At 47.3% G+C, this 19,917-nt stretch overlaps 2 protein-coding genes across 3 annotated transcripts in view; one reads left to right on the top strand and one right to left on the bottom strand.

Moving 5' to 3' along the window:
• Positions 1 to 1,504: 1,504 nt before the first annotated feature.
• Positions 1,505 to 19,862, bottom strand: BCKDHA (branched chain keto acid dehydrogenase E1 subunit alpha). Of its 2 annotated transcripts, none has more exons than XM_075606887.1 (9): positions 19,716 to 19,862; positions 17,839 to 18,018; positions 14,202 to 14,288; positions 13,788 to 13,896; positions 10,311 to 10,472; positions 7,708 to 7,914; positions 6,090 to 6,231; positions 4,991 to 5,162; positions 1,505 to 2,395 (listed from the first exon to the last, which is right to left on the bottom strand). In XM_075606887.1, the coding sequence occupies exons 1-9, from the start codon at positions 19,788 to 19,790 to the stop codon at positions 2,225 to 2,227; spliced, it is 1,305 nt and encodes a 434-aa protein (XP_075463002.1). In that variant the 5' UTR covers positions 19,791 to 19,862; the 3' UTR covers positions 1,505 to 2,224. The 2 variants fall into 2 exon arrangements, with proteins under 2 accessions (XP_075463002.1, XP_075463003.1); XM_075606888.1 differs by lacking the exon at positions 19,716 to 19,862 and adding an exon at positions 19,649 to 19,667.
• The window catches only part of EXOSC5 (exosome component 5), a 57,304-nt gene continuing 57,173 nt past the window's right edge, over positions 19,787 to 19,917 (top strand). The window contains 1 exon segment of the mRNA XM_075606889.1: positions 19,787 to 19,916. Within this exon segment, the coding sequence (XP_075463004.1) occupies positions 19,802 to 19,916 (115 nt within the window). The 5' untranslated portion in view covers positions 19,787 to 19,801.

The following is a 19,917-nucleotide window of genomic DNA, read 5'->3' on the forward strand; positions in this document are numbered from 1 at the left end:
TCAAGGTCGGAGGAAAGGAGATTTGACCAGCAACAAAGGAAAGGGTTCTTTACAATAAGGGCAATTAAATGTGGAATTCATTACCCATGGAGACTGTGATGGCAGATACAATAGATTTGTTCAAAAAAAGTAGGACATCTTTATAGAAAGGAAAGGTATACAGGGATATACCAAATAAGTAAACATGGGAAGAATGTTGATCCAGGGAGTAATCCGATTGCCATTATTGGAATCATCATTATTGATTTTGAGTAAAAACATACCACTTAAGGGGGCCTTGCAATACTTTACAGTTACACAAATTAAACTGATATACAGTTGTTTTGTTAGACAGGGAAAGCCGGAAGAATCAGGTAGGATTTATTCTTTTTCCCCTTATCAAACAGCATTGGATAATTTTTCAATTGTATTTTTTTGTTTCCCTTCATCTGGATGAAAATACTCATTATAAATATAGGCTGAACTCGAAGGACAAATGTCTTTTTCAACCTCATCTATGATAACTAGGCAAGGTATTCCCAGGTGGGTTTTTATTTTTACTTTCCTATCTGGGGTATTTATCTTGTGTTTTTCGCTTTTTACTGTTTTGGTCATACCTCAAGCGCACTCCACGAAATTATTAAAAATTAAATTGCAAGTATTTATTTGTACTGGGTGAGTTTTCCATAAGACATGAAAGTGCCTTTGTGATAGCAAAGTATAGTTAATATGGCTGTGTTCATTTGTAATTCTTTATGCCCGCTATTTAATGACCAAGATAGTCATTGTGTTGTCAGTGTCAGAGTTCCCATTAGGCCGGATAGGCTCGGGCCTAGGGCGGCTAAATCTTGGGTGGCAAAAATGTCCTCCCCCATATACAGATGCCACACTCTCAGGAGTATCGGGGCTGCTGGGAAGGCACTTACACGTGGCGGCCGCCTCCATGCTGCCGCCCTCCTTCAAAATTGTAGCGTCAAACAGGGTTGCCGCCTTCTTCTGAAGACTACCACAGAGATAACATTTTTAAATGTAGCGCTTACCTTCAGGGGCGGCATCTCCTGCCATCCTCCCATCAATATGGCTGTGCGGCACGTAATGGTGCTGCGCTGTCATGACAACAGGACGCTACATGACATCAAAATGGGGCAGCGGCGTCACATTATGGCGCTGCGTGACGTCATATAGCGTTCCCGTTCTCATAGCAACATGGCGCTATTTGACGCCACACAGCCATATTAACAGGAGTTGCAGGGGATGTCGGGAGACACCGCCACTCGGAGGTTTACAATGTAAACCCGTAGCCCGGAGGTATGCGGTCAAACCCGGAGTGGTGGCAACCCTGGAGTGTTGCGGACGTCACACAGCGTCTCGTTGCCATGGCAAGGCGCCGTCAAATGATGCCATGATGGTGCGTTACCATGGCAACGCGACACCGTGCGACATCACGCTGTTTCTATAGCAACAATTTACAAAAGGTACTGACCGTGTTCGTTGCAGTGCATGTTAAAAAGTAGAATCAGCAAAGTTTGTGGAAGTAAAAAGAGGGCAATGTTTATTCACTGAAAAACTTTTTTTTGCAATGATTATAGGTAAGAGAGATTATACTTCTGTTATTTTTAATGTACGATGACCCTATAACGTACACGTGACTCTTGATACAGCTACTTCCTCATATCCATTTTATGAGTTCCTCTAATTCAAACCCTAACTGGGGTCTCTTACCCATGTGTGTAGTGATGTCACTGTGACGCTGGTGTCACCCCCCCCCACCCCACCTCCCCCCTTCCCCCCCAGACACAAGTTACAAACACCATGCCGCCTTGTACTACTGTTGGTTATGTAGATACCACAAGATTTACCACTTAATTGAATAGAGCAGCACTGGGTGAAGTTATGTTAGACATTCAAAAGCCGGGAACACAAGGTTGAAAACCATGGCTGGTAGAAGCTGCCTCTATAACTGGATGACTGGACCAGCCTTTGAATTAGAAACCTCTCCCTATTTTTGATTCACAACCCAAGATTTTAATTGTATTCCACAAAAACAAAATGAAAAGGCATAATTATCCGCACCGATATAGTGGAGACTTTTTTCAGTATATTCTGCACCTGGTGCGTATAGGTGTTTGGAAAATGCCCACTGCCTGAGTGCCTCATTGCCTGTAACAGGAATAACCATGTAATTGCTTATATAAGAAAACCCTGCATGTAGTGTCATCGCAGCTCCCGTCCCTCCTCACAGGGCTCATTTCTCAAAGCTATCCAGTGGGTAGTGCTCTCCGTATAGCTTTAGATGCTTCCACAGCGACTCCTGCTGCATCTTCAGCTGCGGAGTCATCTCGGAATAGACATCGGAAAACATGTGCTCCAGTTTGGGTTTCCGCGTGCGCTCTGCCTCTTCGAAGGCTTCCATCACCTGCCAGGGAAGAGGAGACGGGGGTTAAGGGGTCAGTGCATCCTAGGACCAAAGTGTACTAATGGCAGTTTAAACAATATAATCCAATGTCACCAACATGCAACCCCCCGCCCCCCCCCCCTTAATATGGCTTTTGTAGCCTAAAATGTTCATTTTTCTTTACCTGTATAGGACCACTAAGCCATAAGAAAATGAACCAATTTGAGTGCTCTGGTAATTGAATTAGTTTATTTTTGGAGGCAGTGAGGGTGTCACCCAGCACGTATTGTCTCAACAATATTTGAAAATAGTGACGATGTTCAACTGGTCCTGATCCATTTTGGATTATAGATAATGACATGTTAAGAGGGGTCAGTTCCACCTAGAACCAATTAAGGGGTACACCCTCCTACTGTCTCTGTAAGTTCACACTACTTACCCTTTAGATAGTAAGCTCTTCGGGGCAGGGACTTCCTTCTCCTAATGTTACTTTTATGTCTGACGTAGTGTTGTACCGGGTAATGTTTTTTAAAAAACAAAACGGGTACCCAGCCAAAATCAATAGTTCTACCCGGCCGGCACTTACCTGCAGGGTGGAGGAAGACCATGGCGACATCTATGAAGAGCAGCAGAGGTCCTGTGGCGGTGCAGCATCAGGTGTCTTCAGCCGGTGTGAGAGCTGCAGGAATCCGTTGCACAGCAGCAGGTAAGCAGTGGGAGCCGGGGAACCATGTGACAGCTGTCTGTCCAATAGGAATGCTCCTGCTCTGGTCACATGGTTCCCCAGCTCACACTGCTTACCTGCTGCTGTGTAATGGATCCCTGCAGCTCCCACGCCGGCTGAAGACACTTCTGATGATGCCAAAGGTAAGTGATGTGATTATTTTCAGCTATCCTGACATTACCCGGACCCGGCAACTGAGAAGTGGGCCCGGCGCCGGGTAATGTCCAGGTAGTTGAAAATGTGCCAGGTACTCGGTACATCACTAGTCTGAAGCACTTATTCCCGTTATGTGTTATATTATTATGTCACGGGTATTACTGCTGGGAAGAGCTATGTATATGGATGGTGCTATATATGTATGCACATATGCATTTCTGCATGCATGCAGGTAATTAATGATCATTTTTTCTCAAATGTGTTACTTCGTTTGTAAACATGGCGAGTCGAGACATGGGAGGTGTTTCAATTTCTGAACAGGAACTATTTTTTTCTGGTGTGGGTGACACATACATCTACCTCAGCCCCTGTGCCTCTGTGCCCCTGGCTGCTCCCTTTTGTTTGAGGTGTCCAATATGCGCTTGCACAGCTAAAGACCCCTCTTCCTTCCCTCCCCTCTAATCTTTATTAGTTCTCTGATATGACAGTGAAGAATAAAAGGTACAAAAAACACTTGATTGTGGAAGGGGGAGACTCCCGCACCTCCCCATCCAGGGGTCACCTAAAAATGTCGCTTGTGATTTATTTCACTAAAGTAGTCAAATAGCAACTACGAGATCTCTCTCTAAGAAAATCAGAACGCTGCTTAGTAACCATGGACCTACATTTCCAGGATGGTTTCTCTGTTCTATTCACACACCCCCATGTACATGCTTGTGCGGTCTGGAAAGTTCATGTACTAAATTACAGGCTTCACTGATCTCGCTGGTGTGAAATGACGGGATGTTTTGTGACAACATGTCCACTGAATCCTATGGAGGCTGCGATATTATGGTCATGCCTTGAAAATGGCTCGCAGGCTTATACGCTTTGGCCAAAGGGGTTAACTAAATGACCCCTTTTCAAGAGATATATAGGTATTTCAGTGTGTATTTTTGTGACATTGGATGTTGCTCTGGACTTTTTTGTTTCTTGTTTTATACAATTGGCCACGCCCAGAGCTTGCTGGGTATCTGTGTGTTTGTTAATCCTGTGGCGGCTGCAAGATATTCTGGGTTATGCTATTGGGGAAAGCAATGTTATGCCTCACATCTATGACAAACAGTCATGAAGGCACATTTAAGGAGCAGTCCTCAAGTCATTAGAGATGGTGAATGTGTGAAAGCTGATTTTCTGGGTGACTTTTCCAAGGATTCTCTTCACTTGTCAGTGTTTGAGATCTCCAAAAAGTAAAAACCGGGACACATTAAAAAATTATTTTTAAAACATCTCTTCAAAATAAATATAATGGTATTTGTCCAATAGCACTCTCTCACTCTCTCACTCTCTCACTCTCTCACTCTCTCACTCTCTCACTCTCTCACTCTCTCACTCTCTCACTCTCTCACTCTCTCACTCTCTCACTCTCTCACTCTCTCACTCTCTCACTCTCTCACTCTCTCACTCTCTCACTAAAACCGGGACATTAGCTAAATAGTCGAAACACCAGGACAGGACGTTTGGTCAGCCTAGTTTGTATGCTCGCAAAAATGTTAATATTTTTGAGATTGCATTGTTTCCCTGACACACACAAACACAGGAACAGTGTGCAATGCTGCAGCAGCACCAGCCTCCCCCTCACACAGCTACACCATGACATTTATACACTGATGCTGCGATACCAGCCTCCCTTACACACACTACTACACCATGAGGTATACACAGCACAGGTGCAGCGTGGGCAGTGCCAGTCTCACCATCTTGCGTGACTTCTTCCTCCATATCTTCTCCTGCTCCTCGTCCCACCAGCCCTTGTGCAGCATGTAGTGCCGGAGGCGAGAGATGGGGTGATCTTGCTTGTCCCAGTAATTGACTTCATCTACCGAACGGTACGCAGAGCTGTCATCACTGGTACTGTGGTGTCCAATCCTACCGCAAACAGAATATTAAGAGGTGCCATCCATTTTACTCAATACAAATAGTTATTCATGTGACCTTTTTAAAATCGGACTCTTACATTCTTCACTGGATGTTGTTGCAGGCCATTAAACCCTTTACTGTACAAAAGGGACTAACAAGTCACAAATGTTTGGACACAAGCTTGGGACCTTACATGCCTCGTGGTTGCTCTGCATGTGCAGAGGAGACCCGTGAGGTTTGGGAGGCTCTCTACCCATGAAGAGACCCGTGAGGTTTGGAAGGCTCTCTACCCATGAAGAGACCCGTGAGGTTTGGAAGGCTCTCTACCCATGAAGAGACCCGTGAGGTTTGGAAGGCTCTCTACCCATGAAGAGACCCGTGAGGTTTGGAAGGCTCTCTACCCATGAAGAGACCCGTGAGGTTTGGAAGGCTCTCTACCCATGAAGAGACCCGTGAGGTTTGGAAGGCTCTCTACCCATGAAGAGACCCTTGAGGTTTGGAAGGCTCTCTACCCATGAAGAGACCCGTGAGGTTTGGAAGGATCTCTACCCATGAAGAGACCCGTGAGCTCTGACCACACTGTTACATTTATTAATATTGTTTATTTCTAAAGCGCATCTGTGAAGAACCCTTGAGGGGCCATTAAAAGATAGCAGCAGTTGGTTCTTATGATATGTAAACCATTGTGTAACCAAATGGGTTTACTTGCAAAACACATGCAACCATCTTGTGTGGAGTTACAAGGTGGAACAGAAGTGTAATGGCAAGTGTGTGTGTGTGTGGTGTGTGGTGTGTGGTGTGTGGTGTGTGTGGTGTGTGTGTGTGTGTGTGTGTGTGTGTGTGTGTGTGTGGTGGGGTGGTGGTCATCGTCAGTATTGGGTTAAATGGGCATGCCGCAGTCGGACAGTAGAACAAAGAACACCGCTCACCGCTCACCTATACGTCATGGCCTCTATAAGGAAGGGCTGATTCTCTGCCACAGCTCTCCGCCGCGCCTCCTTCGTAGCGTTGTACACGGCAAACACGTCGTTTCCGTCCACGCGGATTGACAAGATGCCGTAACCGGGGCCGCGGGCGGCTGTGACAGGGGAGAGAGTGGGGCTTTAATGTCCTTTTGTAAGGATGGGACCTCCGTGTGATTGGATCCTTTCAGCTCAGAATGGTAAACAAAAGGCTGGGGGGTGGGGAGAGGGGGCAGGTTTCATAGCCTTTAGCCATCATCTTCTGGTGATGAGGCCGTTTGTCAGTCATCACAATTGTTAGCCAAGTTCTGTTTCTTTGTTTGCAAAGTAATTCTGGTGCCATTATTAGTGAAACAGATGACCAGAAGTTGCTTAAATCCAATGATCCCGAAGAGAACCAATACATTTTCACAAGATACATATAAGTGAAACAGTTACGTCAACGAGGACTACATTTTCCTAAGGAGTCGATGACACGGAGAAGATAATACAATATTTATGTTCACGGCTCAATCTGCGGGACACAGTGTTTACTTAACATATTTATGGGAGGGCGGGGGAGAGAAGGGGGTTGAGGGAGCTTTGAGGGTTTAAACCTCTGTCTCTCTCTCGCTCTGTGAAGAAAAATCGACCTAAAACAAACATAAACATTTAGGACATATTTACGAAGCAGTGTTCTGCCGTGACACACAACCTGACGTTGGGAGACACTACAGACCATTGATTTGAATATGCTGTAAGGTATTTCAGCAGCAGAAGGTGTCTTAGGCCTCGGTCCCGCTGCGCTCGGTGGCGCGGGCGGCCACACGCGAGTTCCCCACCAGCAGGGGAATCCTGCGGAGCCGGTCCCGGTCTCCCCTGGCTGCACAGCTTACTACACGCTGTGGCGCGTCAGCCGCTAGGGGATACAAGAGAATGGTGTTCCCTAGCGTTGACGCGTCACGTGGTGTGGCTGTGAGCCAATGGGGAGGGGAGGCTTTGGGAGGAGGAGAGGCTTCGGGGAGCGGGAAGGAGTGTGGAGTGACAGCAGCGTGCGTGCCTGTCTGTGTGTATGTGTGTGCCTGAGTGCGTGAGTGCCTGCCTCTGTCTGTGTGTGTGTGTTGCTTTACTTACCCGAGCCGTCGAGGGAGGGGGGGAGAGTAGCGGGTCCCTCCGCTCAAGCTACGCCCCCCCCCCCCTCCCGCTCCCTACAGACCGCATATCGCGGTCTGTGTATGTCAGCGCCCCGCCTGCCTGCAGTGCGGGCGCGCTGACTCTGGGAGCGGGTCCTTAGCCTAATGGCTGAAAACTGTGGGCCATAGTGGGCTGTAACATATGATGCCCAGTTTAAATTATGTATATTTATTTTTTCCTCCAAGTACATTGTGTTTAAACATATACTGTACTGTCCCATTAATTGAACAAATCAACATATACATTTCCCATGGTGGACTGGCTCTCAGTTTAGTGCTTTGTAAAGTTCGTAGCAGTAGTTTTATTTTCCTCGACTGATTTCATGTTTTTTCCTGCCAAGTTGGGCTGACCCTTTAATCACAGGAGGGGAAAAGGGCTGAATTTGTCTTGTAGGAGGGCACTGTTCAGTCTCTACTCACCAATGCCGTCACCCCGGTACTGCTCGGACGTTGGGGTAGATATAGCGTATCCATTGTTCCTGCAGAAGAACAGGACGGGGCACTCGAGGGTGGCAGAGAAGTTGAAGGCGGCGTGGGCGTCCCCCTCGCTGGCTGCGCCCTCCCCGAAGTAGCAGATGACAGCTCGATCGGCGTCCTCGCGCTTCATGGCGTAGGCGGCGCCAACAGCTGAGGGGAGGGATGGAGGAGATTGTAGGTCTTGGTGTTGCAGCTTCTTTCAGTTGGTATTGGGATAGCAGGGAGGACCTGCAATATATTGGCTGCACCAGTATTGGGTGTGTGTGTGACGAAAGGGGTAGCTGGGGGACCTAATAAAGAGAAATCTCAGCAATTTACCCCTAAAAAACAAAAATAAAAAACATGTAACTTGGCTGTCCTAGTAATATTTCCTCCAGCCAAATGTCTTTAATATCTAGGGAAAAACAGGGAATGTATAATGCACAATGTCTGTAAGAATGTATTCGGTTTTCCCTGTGACAATCCTTTCCCCAGTTTAGTGAATCAACATTGTTCTGTGATGTGATTTGGGCTACCTGTCCTGTCTTTTACATAATTACCTTATGTCTGTATTTATGCCTGTGTTAGCAATTCCCCCCAGGTACAGTATTTGGTATTGTGTGGTGATGGAATTAACATGCAAGAAAATAAATGAGATATTCCACAGTTACGGTCATTTCTAGGGAGAAAGACCAAGTAATTCACTCAGTTGAAGCTCTCCATAGAAATTGATCAGAACAAAAAAGGTAGGGGGTTAGTTAAATGAATCAGTTATCAGGTCTGAGCCACAGGCACTGTTTCTCTTGGCTGGCTGCCTTATGTTAAAGGATAGCCACCAAGGGGTATATAAAGGAACACTGCTGATCAGTCCATCTCTGGAAAGGGGTGTGGAGTTGGACTGTGATCAGCTGGAGGTACGTCATTGTGGCTGCTGTGTGCAGCACTCTGATATCCTGAAGCAGAGAAGCGGACAGGGGAAACCCATTTGAAGTGGGTTCCTACACCTAGGAAAGGTAGATCTCATTCCAAGACCCCCATAAGTGTGTATATTTTTGTATTTTGTATTTCTGTGTATTTCCGAGGATTTATCCAAAATAAACCTAATTTGATTTCACTGTCTTGTCTTGCCCTGTGATTGATCCCTTAACTATAAATGGTGTTAAAAGTCCTGGTCTACCGTGACAGTGTGCGAGAGTGGTCAGTATGGAGGTGCAGTTACAGTGGTGTGTGGGTTCAGTACAAGAATAGCAGAGGTGGCAGATGTGTGCATGTGTGGTCAGTATAGCAGCGCTGCGCAAACTGGGGTACAAGACTTTTCGGGGGTGGGGTGCAGTGTTTACAGAGGCCACGTGCTGAGAGCGCGAGGCCTCTGTAAACTTACTTACCCGACTCCAGTAACACGTCTCTATGACAACGCGGCGTCAAATTACGTCCGTTGCCATAGAGACGTGACGTCAAATGACGCTGCGGTCACGTGACATCACATGACCCCACAGCGTCATTTGACGCAGCATTAGAGGCGCGGGGGGCGTGACCGAGGAGAGATGATAGGGGGGCGCAGGGAGTTTGTGTACCGCTGCAGCGCAGGATGGAGGTTTAGTGGCAGCTGTGCGTAAGAGTAGGGTCAGTACACAAACAGCAGAGGCGGCTGCAGGTGGAGAAGGATGAATCAGTAAAGGAATGACATACGGGCTGCAGTGCATGATGGAAGTGTAGTTACAGCGGTGTGAGTGTGTGGTCAGTACATAAGGCTGCATTGCATGACAGAGGTGTAGTAACAGTGAGGGTGTGTGATTAGTAAATAAATAGGAGGCTGCAGGACAGGATGGAGGTGTAGTGACAGAGCTGTGTGTGCTGGGGGAGTCAGTAAACAGATAGCAGAGGAGGCTTTGGGGCAGGGTGGAGTGCAGTGACGTGTGGGTGTGGGGTTCCTACACGAATAGTAGGAGTCTGCAGGGCAAGATAGAGATGCAGTAACATAGCTGTGTTTGGAGGGTCAGTAAAGCAGTGATTTCCAACTCCAGTCCTCAAGTACCGCCAACAGGTCAGGTTTTAATGCTATACCTGCTTCAGCACAGGTGGCTCAATCAAAATGACTGAGCCTCTTGTGCTGAAGCATACATATCATTAAAATCATACCTGCTGGGGGTACTTGAGGGCTGGAGTTGAGAACGACTGCAGTAGAGGAATAGTAGAGAGCTGCAGGACAATATGGAGATGCAATAACAGAGCTGTTGGCGGTCACAAAAGAAATAGAAGCGGCTGCAAGGCAGAATGAAGGTGCAGTGACAGAGCTGTGTAAGCGAGTGTGTGGGGTCAGTACAGGAATAGCAGAGGGAGCTGCAGGGCAGGATTAAGGTGCAGTGACAGAGCTGTGTAAGCGAGTGTGTGGGGTCAGTACAGGAATAGCAGAGGGAGCTGCAGGGCAGGATTAAGGTGCAGTGACAGAGCTGTGTAAGCGAGTGTGTGGGGTCAGTACAGGAATAGCAGAGGGAGCTGCAGCGCAGGATTACGGTGCAGTGACAGAGCTGTGTGTCTATGCACTGTAGTGTCTGCTGTGACCTCACCCTGTGGGATCTGTGTTGCCAGCGGAGAAGATATGGTCACAAAATTCAGATCCTTGGAGCCATAGTGCACAGGCATCTGCCGCCCCTTCCCTGGGTCGTTGGCATTGGCGTAGCACTGAGACATGAAGAGGTCGAGCGGGTACCCCCTGTACATGAGGACACCTGCAGAGAGAAACACAGCTCAACACCCTGCAGTCACTCTTCCACACGCCCGCAGCGCTGTATTACAGTGTACAGGCCTAATTAACCCTTCACTGCCAGAATTGCTCTTAAAGTAGCAATTGCTCCAATCATCACTAAACATAAAGGTCTCCTTCCTATTCACCAATGCAAAGCCCTTTTGATGCAGTCCTTGGTACTTTCATCCTTGTCAAATTGCTGCTGCCATTCACACAATAAGAGGATCACGTGTTAACAGCCGATGCAAGTAAAATAATAGGCAGGTGAAAAACCGAAGCCAAAAAAAGAAGATTTTATCACAATTAAAAAAAGGTTAGAAATAGACCAGCACAACATGAAATATGAGGTTTTACTATGACCTAATTTGTGTTTTTTTGTGGAAACTGCTACTTTAATAGCACTCCATGTGTTGAAAGAACTTTTTTAACTTCCCCATACGTCCTTTTTTTTTATATGTTGTAGGAAGTATATGTGTACAAGACATATGCAAAATCCAATACTTATTTCAGGACTTTTAAATTAACTATTTTACAAATAAATAGAAAGGTTTGAGTTATAATTTCTCAGCGAGGTATGAATATCGCAAAGTCCAATGAGTAGGGCTGAACTGTTGGGTATTTCTTACAAACGACAATGGGGAGTTTATTAAATTCACTTACAAATTACTGCTCTGAAATTGAAACCATTGGGGCAATTTGACAGTGAAAGATAATTAGAAGGCAAAAAGGACCCTCATTAAGTTTATACACTGGCCACAGAACAGCTAGCAAGACAGTAATAACATAGATTTACAAAAAATACAAGTAAGCTAAGGATCCGCAACGGAGACAACGTCACCAAAACTTGTTACAGTAACACTTGTATTGTTCAAAACGTTGAATTGAGAAGAAAAAGGAATAAAAAAAAAATCAACACGGAACACTTGAGTCACCTACGATTTGCAGATGACATTGTTAGTTTGGCCACAAGTCCAAAAGGCCTCCAGCAACAGATCAGAGAACTCGCCGAAGCAAGAAGGTGGGCCTCCATATGGATCTTAGCGACACCAAAGTGATGTTCAACAAATGTGTCAACTCTACAAAGATCAAAATAAATCAAATAGAATTGGAAGAAGTCAAAAACGATGCCAGTTAGTAACGACACTGACTGGGAGTTTAGAGCAGGGGAACCTGGTTCAATTCTCGGTGTCGGCTCCTTGTGACCTTGGGCAAGTCACTTTATCTCCCTGTGCCTCAGGCACCAAAAACGTAGATTGTAAGCTCCACGGGGCAGGGAACTGTGCCTGCAAATTGTCTCTGTAAAGCGCTGCGTACAACTAGCAGCACAAACAATTATTATTCATTACCTTGGCCAGCATGCATAAATAGATGGTAACCTTTCAAATAAAACCAATAAGAGAATAAAGATAGGATGCAGCAAGGGAACCTTCTACCGTGCTTCAAAAGTAAAACAAAGTGTTTATCCAGTTTATTCTACCTGTGCTCATATGAATGTGAAACTTGGACTCGAAATGCGAAGGCAATTCAGAAATTTCCAGCAATTCAAAGTATGGAGAGATGTATGCTGGATATTACCAGAAGAGATGGGAAAATGAATGAATGGATTTGAAACCAAACGAGGATGAATAAATTAAAATGGCAGTGGACCGGACATAAATCGCAAGAAGACAAGAGTAAAATCGGAGGAAGAAATCAGAAAAATTGGTGGAGCAATGTGGAGATGAGAGGTTTGTAACAGCAGTAAATTCATACAGCGGATGGTATAGCACTCACTAATTTTATTCTTCTTTGTTGCTGGTATGGAGACAGTGGCAGGGACCCTTTCCTTGCCGAGAACGCTGTCGCAATATAGGAATAGAAGATTTCTCCTCCGCACACAGACTTCGCAATCAGGAATCCGGTTAAGATTTCATAATTTATTCTAGCACAACAAGCTTGCACAACGTTTCGGGTGTGGTCCCCATGATCATCCTGGATGGCCATCCGTCGACTGAAACTTAACATGTCAAAAACAGAGCTCCTTATACTTCCTCCCAAACCTGGCCCTACTACCTCCTTCCACATTACGGTTGGAACTACGATCATTCACCCAGTAGCCCAAGCACGCTGCCTAGGGGTTACACTCGACTCCTCTCTCACATTCTCCTCACATTCAAAATGTTTCTAAAACTTGTCGCTTTTTCCTCCGCAATATTACAAAGATACGCCCTTTCCTCTGTTACTCGTCTGCTAAAACTCTGATTCAGGCCCTCATTCTCTCCCGTCTCGATTACTGAAACCTCCTGCTGTCCGGCCTCCCTGCCTCTCACCTGTCTCCCCTACAATCTATCCTAAACACTGCTGCCAGAATCACTCTACTCTTTCCTAGATCTGTCTCCGCGTCTCCTCTCCTGAAATCCCTCTCCTGGTTTCCGATCAAATCCCGCATCTCACACGCAATTCTCCTGCTCACTTTTAAAGCTTTACACTCTTCTGCTCCTCCTTACATCTCAGCCCTAATTTCTCGTTATGCACCATCCCGACTCTTGCGTTCTTCTCAAGGATGTCTTCTTTCTACCCCCTTTGTATCTAAAGCTCTCTCCCGCCTTAAACCTTTCTCACTGACTGCCCCACACCTCTGGAATGTCCTTCCCCTCAGTACCCAACTAGCACCCTCTCTATCCACCTTTAAGACCCACCTTAAGTCACACATTTGCTTAAAGAAGCATATGAATAGCACTGTGGATAATCCTGGACACGATACATAAAGCTTGGCCCCCTGCAGACGCACTTACCAGAACTCCCTCCTCCTGTCTCTGTACGTTCTCCCTACCTACCAATTACATTGTAAGCTCTTCGGAGCAGGGACTCCTCTTCCTTAATGTCACTCTTATGTCTGAAGCACTTATTCCCATGACCTGTTATTTATATTATTTGTTATTTATATGATTACAACATGTATTACTACTGTGAAGCGCTATATATATTTATGGCGCTATATAAATAAAGACATACAATACAATACTTAACGAAGGGGACCACCCCCCCAAAACGTTATGCAATCTTTTCGCTGCTAAAATACATTATGAAATCGTAAATGGATTCCTGATGATTAATAAGTGTGCAGAGGAGAAATCTTCTAATCCTACATTGCAACAGCGTTCTCAGCAAGGAAGGGGTCCCTGCCACTGTGTTTCCACACCGGCACTAGCAGCAAAGACGAAAGAATGAGCCTGGCCATACATTACAAATAGACACGTGTGGGTGTGGAATAGGCCAGAGATGCAGACTTTAAACTTGCAGTAGTGTTTGCTCTTACCTGCCTCTCTGTATTGCCCGAACACTAGGTCTGTGTCGCTCAGAGCCGCAGCGCTGCCCACGTGTGTCCCCTCCTCGCCGTAGTTGGTCATGTAGAAGGAGATTCTTCCCTGGGGACAGGAGCAGAGCAGGGTCCAAGTCTGAGTCTCCAGTTGTGCAGGGGTTTAAATGAAACTTTTGTCTTTCCCTCCCACTGCAGGGTGACTCAGTAACAGACATAAGGGAATAATGCCCCATTGTCCCTTCCACTTCATGGTGAGAACTATGGCACATCCAGCACTGCATGTCTGATGTAAGGAACTATCTCCATGGCTCATGCAGGTGTAGTATGTGACTATTTCATTGGCCGGTCTTTGGGACATAGTGCAAGGATAGTGTATAGAAGACAAACAGCGTCTGGAGTATTTTATCTTACCTGTCTCTGTGACTCATACAGGATCCTGTCCATGGTATTTAGCAGCGTCATAGTATGGTAGAACTTCAACACCTTGTCTTTGGGGATCTGAGAGAAGCAGAGATAGGTGTAAATAGCCTCCCTCTGCTCTAATCCCTTAGGGAAGGGTGGTAAAAACAAAAACTATTTAAGAGCTTGATAGACTTTTTAGGAGTCAGTTTTATTGAAGGGGGGCTCTGTGTCCCACAATGCTCCACCTCCCTCCCTCGCAATCCCCTCATCCCCATGCAAATATATTGAGGCAGTCCCTTCTAGGACCAAAGTGAAGTCCTGGCAGTAGCATGTTAACAGGTTATAATGTAGGCGATTTTGACAATAAAATAAAATAAGCAAACGGTCGAGTATAAGTGTATATATTGTGGTGGGTGTTGGAGTTAGAGCGTGCTGGGAATGAATGTGTTACTATATACAGTATATATATATATATATATATACAGTGCTCGACAAATAATAACAACTCGCCCGTTGCGAGTGGATTTAGGCCGCTGGCGATCCGTGCTGCGGCTCTATTAATTCCCCTGCTCGCGCCAAAATTTTCAAAATTTTTTTTTTTAAATAAATAAATAAAAAATTCCTCTCCCTGATTGGTCTGACGTGGGGAAGAGGACCGGCTGGCAGCTCTGGGTCAGCCTCTCTCTCTCCCCTCCCCTGCCCACGATCCCCGCTTGCTGCCAGGGGCTCTCACTTCCGTCCCCAGCGCGCGCAAGCAAAGTTGACTGCTGGATCCAGCGCGTCCCCGTCCGGCCACGTTTCCCATGCGGATGTCCCCCGCATGCCCCCACATACTAAATTTCCCCCCCAATGCCCCCAGATGTCACCCGCAGACCTCGATGTCGCCCGCAGGCCCAGATACCCACATACCTCTGGTGAGTGGGACTCCCGGCTCCGGTTCTTGTAGTGTCTGTGTGTGTGTGGTGTGTGTGGTGTGTGTGAGAGCTGGGGCTGCTATATCACGGGAGGCTGCGGTGTGCCGGGCCCGATCAGGTACCGGGGGAAGGGGGGACGCACACTTACACCCCCTGCAGAGCTGCGGCGGCTATTCCGGGAGGCTGCAGTGGGCCGGGACCGAGCAGGTACCGGGGGGGAGGGGACGCACACCACCCTCTGCCGGACCGGGAAGCTGCAGTGGGCCGGGACCGAGCAGGTACCGGGGGAAGGGGGGACGCACACTTACACCCCCTGCAGAGCTGCGGCGGCTATTCCGGGAGGCTGCAGTGGGCCGGGACCGAGCAGGTACCGGGGGGGAGGGGACGCACACCACCCTCTGCCGGACCGGGAAGCTGCAGTGGGCCGGGACCGAGCAGGTACCGGGGGAAGGGGGGACGCACACTTACACCCCCTGCAGAGCTGCGGCGGCTATTCCGGGAGGCTGCAGTGGGCCGGGACCGAGCAGGTACCGGGGGGGAGGGGACGCACACCACCCTCTGCCGGACCGGGAGGCTGCGGTGGGCCGGGCCCGAGCAGGTACCGGGGGGAGGGGACGCACACCACCCTCTGCCGGACCGGGAGGCTGCGGTGGGCCGGGCCCGAACAGGTACCGGGGGGGAGGGGACGCACACTTACACCCGGTGCCACCAGCGCCATGTCGGGCTGCCGGGTCCCAGATCTATTCCCCCCTGCAGCAGGCGCCTCCTAAGCATGTCTTAGGCAGGTCTGCAACCCCGCCTTTCCCCATTATCACCCAGCATACAGCACTTCCACTGCAGCAAGGGATTCTGGGAAATGACATGCAAATGAGCACACAGTGCCACTTTTTGCCTCAATAACCATTTTTAACATGGTTCCCTATAGGCTTAAGCTTGCTGCATGGTCACAGCTTTGAGCACAGTGGAAGTGCTGTATGCTGGGTGATAATGGGGAAAGGCGGGGTTGCAGACCTGCCTAAGACATGCAGATGAGCATACAGTTATATTTGCATATTTGCTTTCCTGTGGAGGGTTTTTGTCACTTTTTTTACTCACCATAACTTAACTCAGTATTATGGTATATATATATATATATATATATATATATATATATATGATGTGGTGGGTGTTGTTGGAGTTAGAGCGTGCTGGGAATGTGTGTGTTAATTTAGTTCCTGACTGGCAACAGTTTTTTGGATGTAAGTGGCCCCTCCTCCCAGAGCTCACCCCTCCCACCTTTTTAACTTGGGAGGTTCTAGCATTTTGCTGAATGGACAGGACTCACTGTGGTTGCTTCCCCTCATACAGAGGTAACAGGAAAGGTTCACAGTTTAGTGTTAGGATCTGCATTTATTTTGGTTTACCTTGACGTGGTATGCAGGCTTATGACGCTTTGGCCAAAGGGTTTAACTAAATAACCAAGTGAATATTATTATTATTGAAGTATTTAAACTTTATACTTATTACTTTATATGTTTTGTCAATTGGATGTAGCATTGGGCACCCCTGTCTTTTGTTTAAAGTCCTCAACCGCCTTAAACCTTTCTCAATGACCACCCCACACCTCAGGAATGCCCTTCCCCTCAATATCCGAATAGCGCCCTCTCTATCCACCTTTAAGAACCACCTTAAAAACACCCCTGGTTAAGGACGCGTACGAATAGCTCCATGGCTGATACTTTACACCACATACATAAACCTTGGTCCCTTGCAGATACACTTACCAGAACGCCCTCCTACTGTCACTGTCCGTTCTACCTACCAATTAGATTGTAAGCTCTTCGGAGCAGGGACTCCTTTTCCTAAATGTTACTTTTATGTCTGAAGCACTTCTTCAAATTATGTGTTATTTGTATTATTTGTTATTTACAGCGCGATTCGCTATAACGCGGTCTGAGCGTTGACCCCGAATATTTAAACCAGCACACTCAGCACCAGCACACTCAGCACCAGCACACTGCCCCTCCCCCCCCATACCTTTGGTGTCAGCTGCTGGGGCATCATGGGGCTTCTGGCGGGGATTGGTGCGGGGCTGGGGGATCGGTGCAGGGCTGGGATCGGTGCGGGGCTGGGGGGGTGGATCGGTGCGGGGCTGGGGGATCGGTGCGGGGCTGGGGGATCGGTGCGGGGCTGGGGGGGTGGATCGGTGCGGGGCTGGGGGATCGGTGCAGGGCTGGGATCGGTGCGGGGCAAATCGGTGTGGAGCTGCTGGGGGAAGTGAGGCTGTTGAGGGGAGTGCGGGGAATGTTGGGATAAGTACGGTGGCTGCTGGAGGATGTGTAGGGCTGCCGACGCCTAACTCCACCTCTTTCCCCCTCCTCCTGATCGGGCGTGCGTCAGCCATTTTTAAAAAAAATTAGCGCGACCCCAGTTATAGCGCGGTTGGATCGGGTGGCCCCCGAGGACCGCGCTATAACGGGGTTGAGCTGTATATGATTGTCACATGTATTACTGCTCTGAAGCGCTATGTACAGTAAAGGCGCTATATAATTAAAGACATACATACACAGATAAGCAATAAAGAACCGACTTACAATTTCAGCAGTATATATCAGTGTATAGACATGTATTAATGTGGGTCTACTATGTACATCCAGTGTGTCCATATGTGTTTTAGTGAGTGCTAGAGAATTTGTGCAGTATTGTGTCTATGATATGTTAACCCCCTTCCAGGGTCAGAGGGGCGGTCTTACATTAGGGTCTTCACTGGCGTTGATGATCTGACCCTGCCGGTCCATCACTCTGTAGATGGGGATGCCGGAGATGACGTTGGGCTGGATGAACTCCAGCGTATCTACGTATTCTGCGGACGCTCCGGGGAACTGTGGCTTTTCCTCCAGGGACGTGAAGTCACTCTGTGATCGGACAGCATGCTGAGGGGAGACAGTGATCGTCAGGTAAGCACGCCCTGATCCGTAGGAGAACAGGAGCAAATACAGAAGCAGAGCTCTGCCCCAGAAAATGACATGCTGCATTATACAGCAATTCAGAGCATGATGATAATACCAAATATTTCTGTACACCTTAAATTACTTTCCTTCATGTTTCAAAAGGAAACCCATAAATAATTAGGACTTTTTCATGATGCCCTCTAACCCCTCCTAACACACGCATGTATAATAAAGACATACATGTCTGTTTGCAAAAGCAAATATATGTCTGTTTTTGTTTCTTTGGCAATACATGTTCATTCCACGCCCTCTGAACGGGGGACTGTCTTTCAATCTTTAGCCACCAAGTCCTCATCAGAGTGCCAAAAAGGACTAACTTTAAAAATGATTTAACAATACTTCAAATTGTAAAATTAGGGTAAAAAAAAAAAAAAAAAGCCACACAACAATTACACAAGAACGGACTCCTTACACTTTAGTCTAAGGAGGGGACTGACCCTGTAAATGACGAGTTTTCCATATGGAGCTGAAAAAGGGTACTTGACTGATATGCATGTACACAATTACTGGACACATGTCAAGCCCTCGTCCCTCCCTACAACCTAGCCAATCAGCAGACAGCTCTTCTGCCGAGCCTCCCCACAAAGCTTCTGACCTTCCTTAACCAGGAAGAGGCACTGAGAAATTCAACTCCCTCCAAACATGAATTCAAGAGACACACACGAAAGCAATGTCACCCTTTAAAAGGGGGATTCTACTGTGTTTTCCTGCCAGAAACCAGATTGCAGCCATGTCCGGACTCCACAGAGCAAAGGAGGTTTAAGCCCCCTAGAGCAATTATACTTAAGCAGGGTATTGCAAAAAATGGTGCTGTATTACAAATCAGGGGTGTCACCAAAAACCAGACAGCAAGGCAAATCGTGGAAGGTGACACAGGAATGTGGCTATGAATGAAAATAGAGACCTTGTGTTTCAATTCAGTGTCTACAGATTATTTAGCACAACTCATTATAAACCAGAGCCCATTATAAACCAGAGGTGACAAGCAAATAAGAACGAGAACTACTGCACAACAAGTGTACATTACCAGGGCATTATCTAGTATCCTGACTATCTGGTTCTATCAGTGTCACTTTGCTTAAAGGTACAATAGTGATCAGAATCTCTAGTGATGAATTCGAGGATCAATGTATCAAATCAAAAGGTGGTGAAAGTCTGGGGCACAATGTCTCAAATTATATTGATTTCAAGGAGACTTTGGCTTGGGAAAAGGTTATGAATACATATAGTGCATTTTTTTGCTCTATAATGACACCACGTTTCCCTGCCTTGATGCCTATGCCCAACTGAGTCTCCTCCAAAGCATAAATCCCCGTGCAAGTAGCAGGCAACTGGGGTGTGCCAGGGTGATAAATATGCCCGCCACAGTGGGTACAATGGTAGTGAAAATAAAGGGTGAGCGTATAAATGGGATTATAACGGTCAGTGTCAAGAGACTCAAATAAGCAGTGTGGTCCTGGGACAAAAAGAGAATATTTTCGATATATAGTATGTTCTCTTATGTACACACAGATACATACATACATACATATATATATATACATATATATACCAGTGCGCACACAACAGACAGGACTCTCTGACTCGGCCACACTCTCTCTCGTGTCCCTCTCTGTCACCTTCCTTCCCCCGGGTCCCCTCCACCCGGCTGCTCTCTCCCAGCGAATCCTCAGCAGTGCCCTCAGCGCCGCCATTTTGCACCGGAATGCCCTGTCACCGCCTCCCCCTCCCCTTAAGGAATATCTGCACAGGCAGCGCCACAGACAGCTGCGCCACTAGGACCCCGGAAGCCGGCAGGACCCGCACGTGTGGCGGGCGCAC

Source organism: Ascaphus truei, chromosome 7, assembly GCF_040206685.1.
Source record: "Ascaphus truei isolate aAscTru1 chromosome 7, aAscTru1.hap1, whole genome shotgun sequence".
Taxonomy (NCBI): domain Eukaryota; kingdom Metazoa; phylum Chordata; class Amphibia; order Anura; family Ascaphidae; genus Ascaphus; species Ascaphus truei.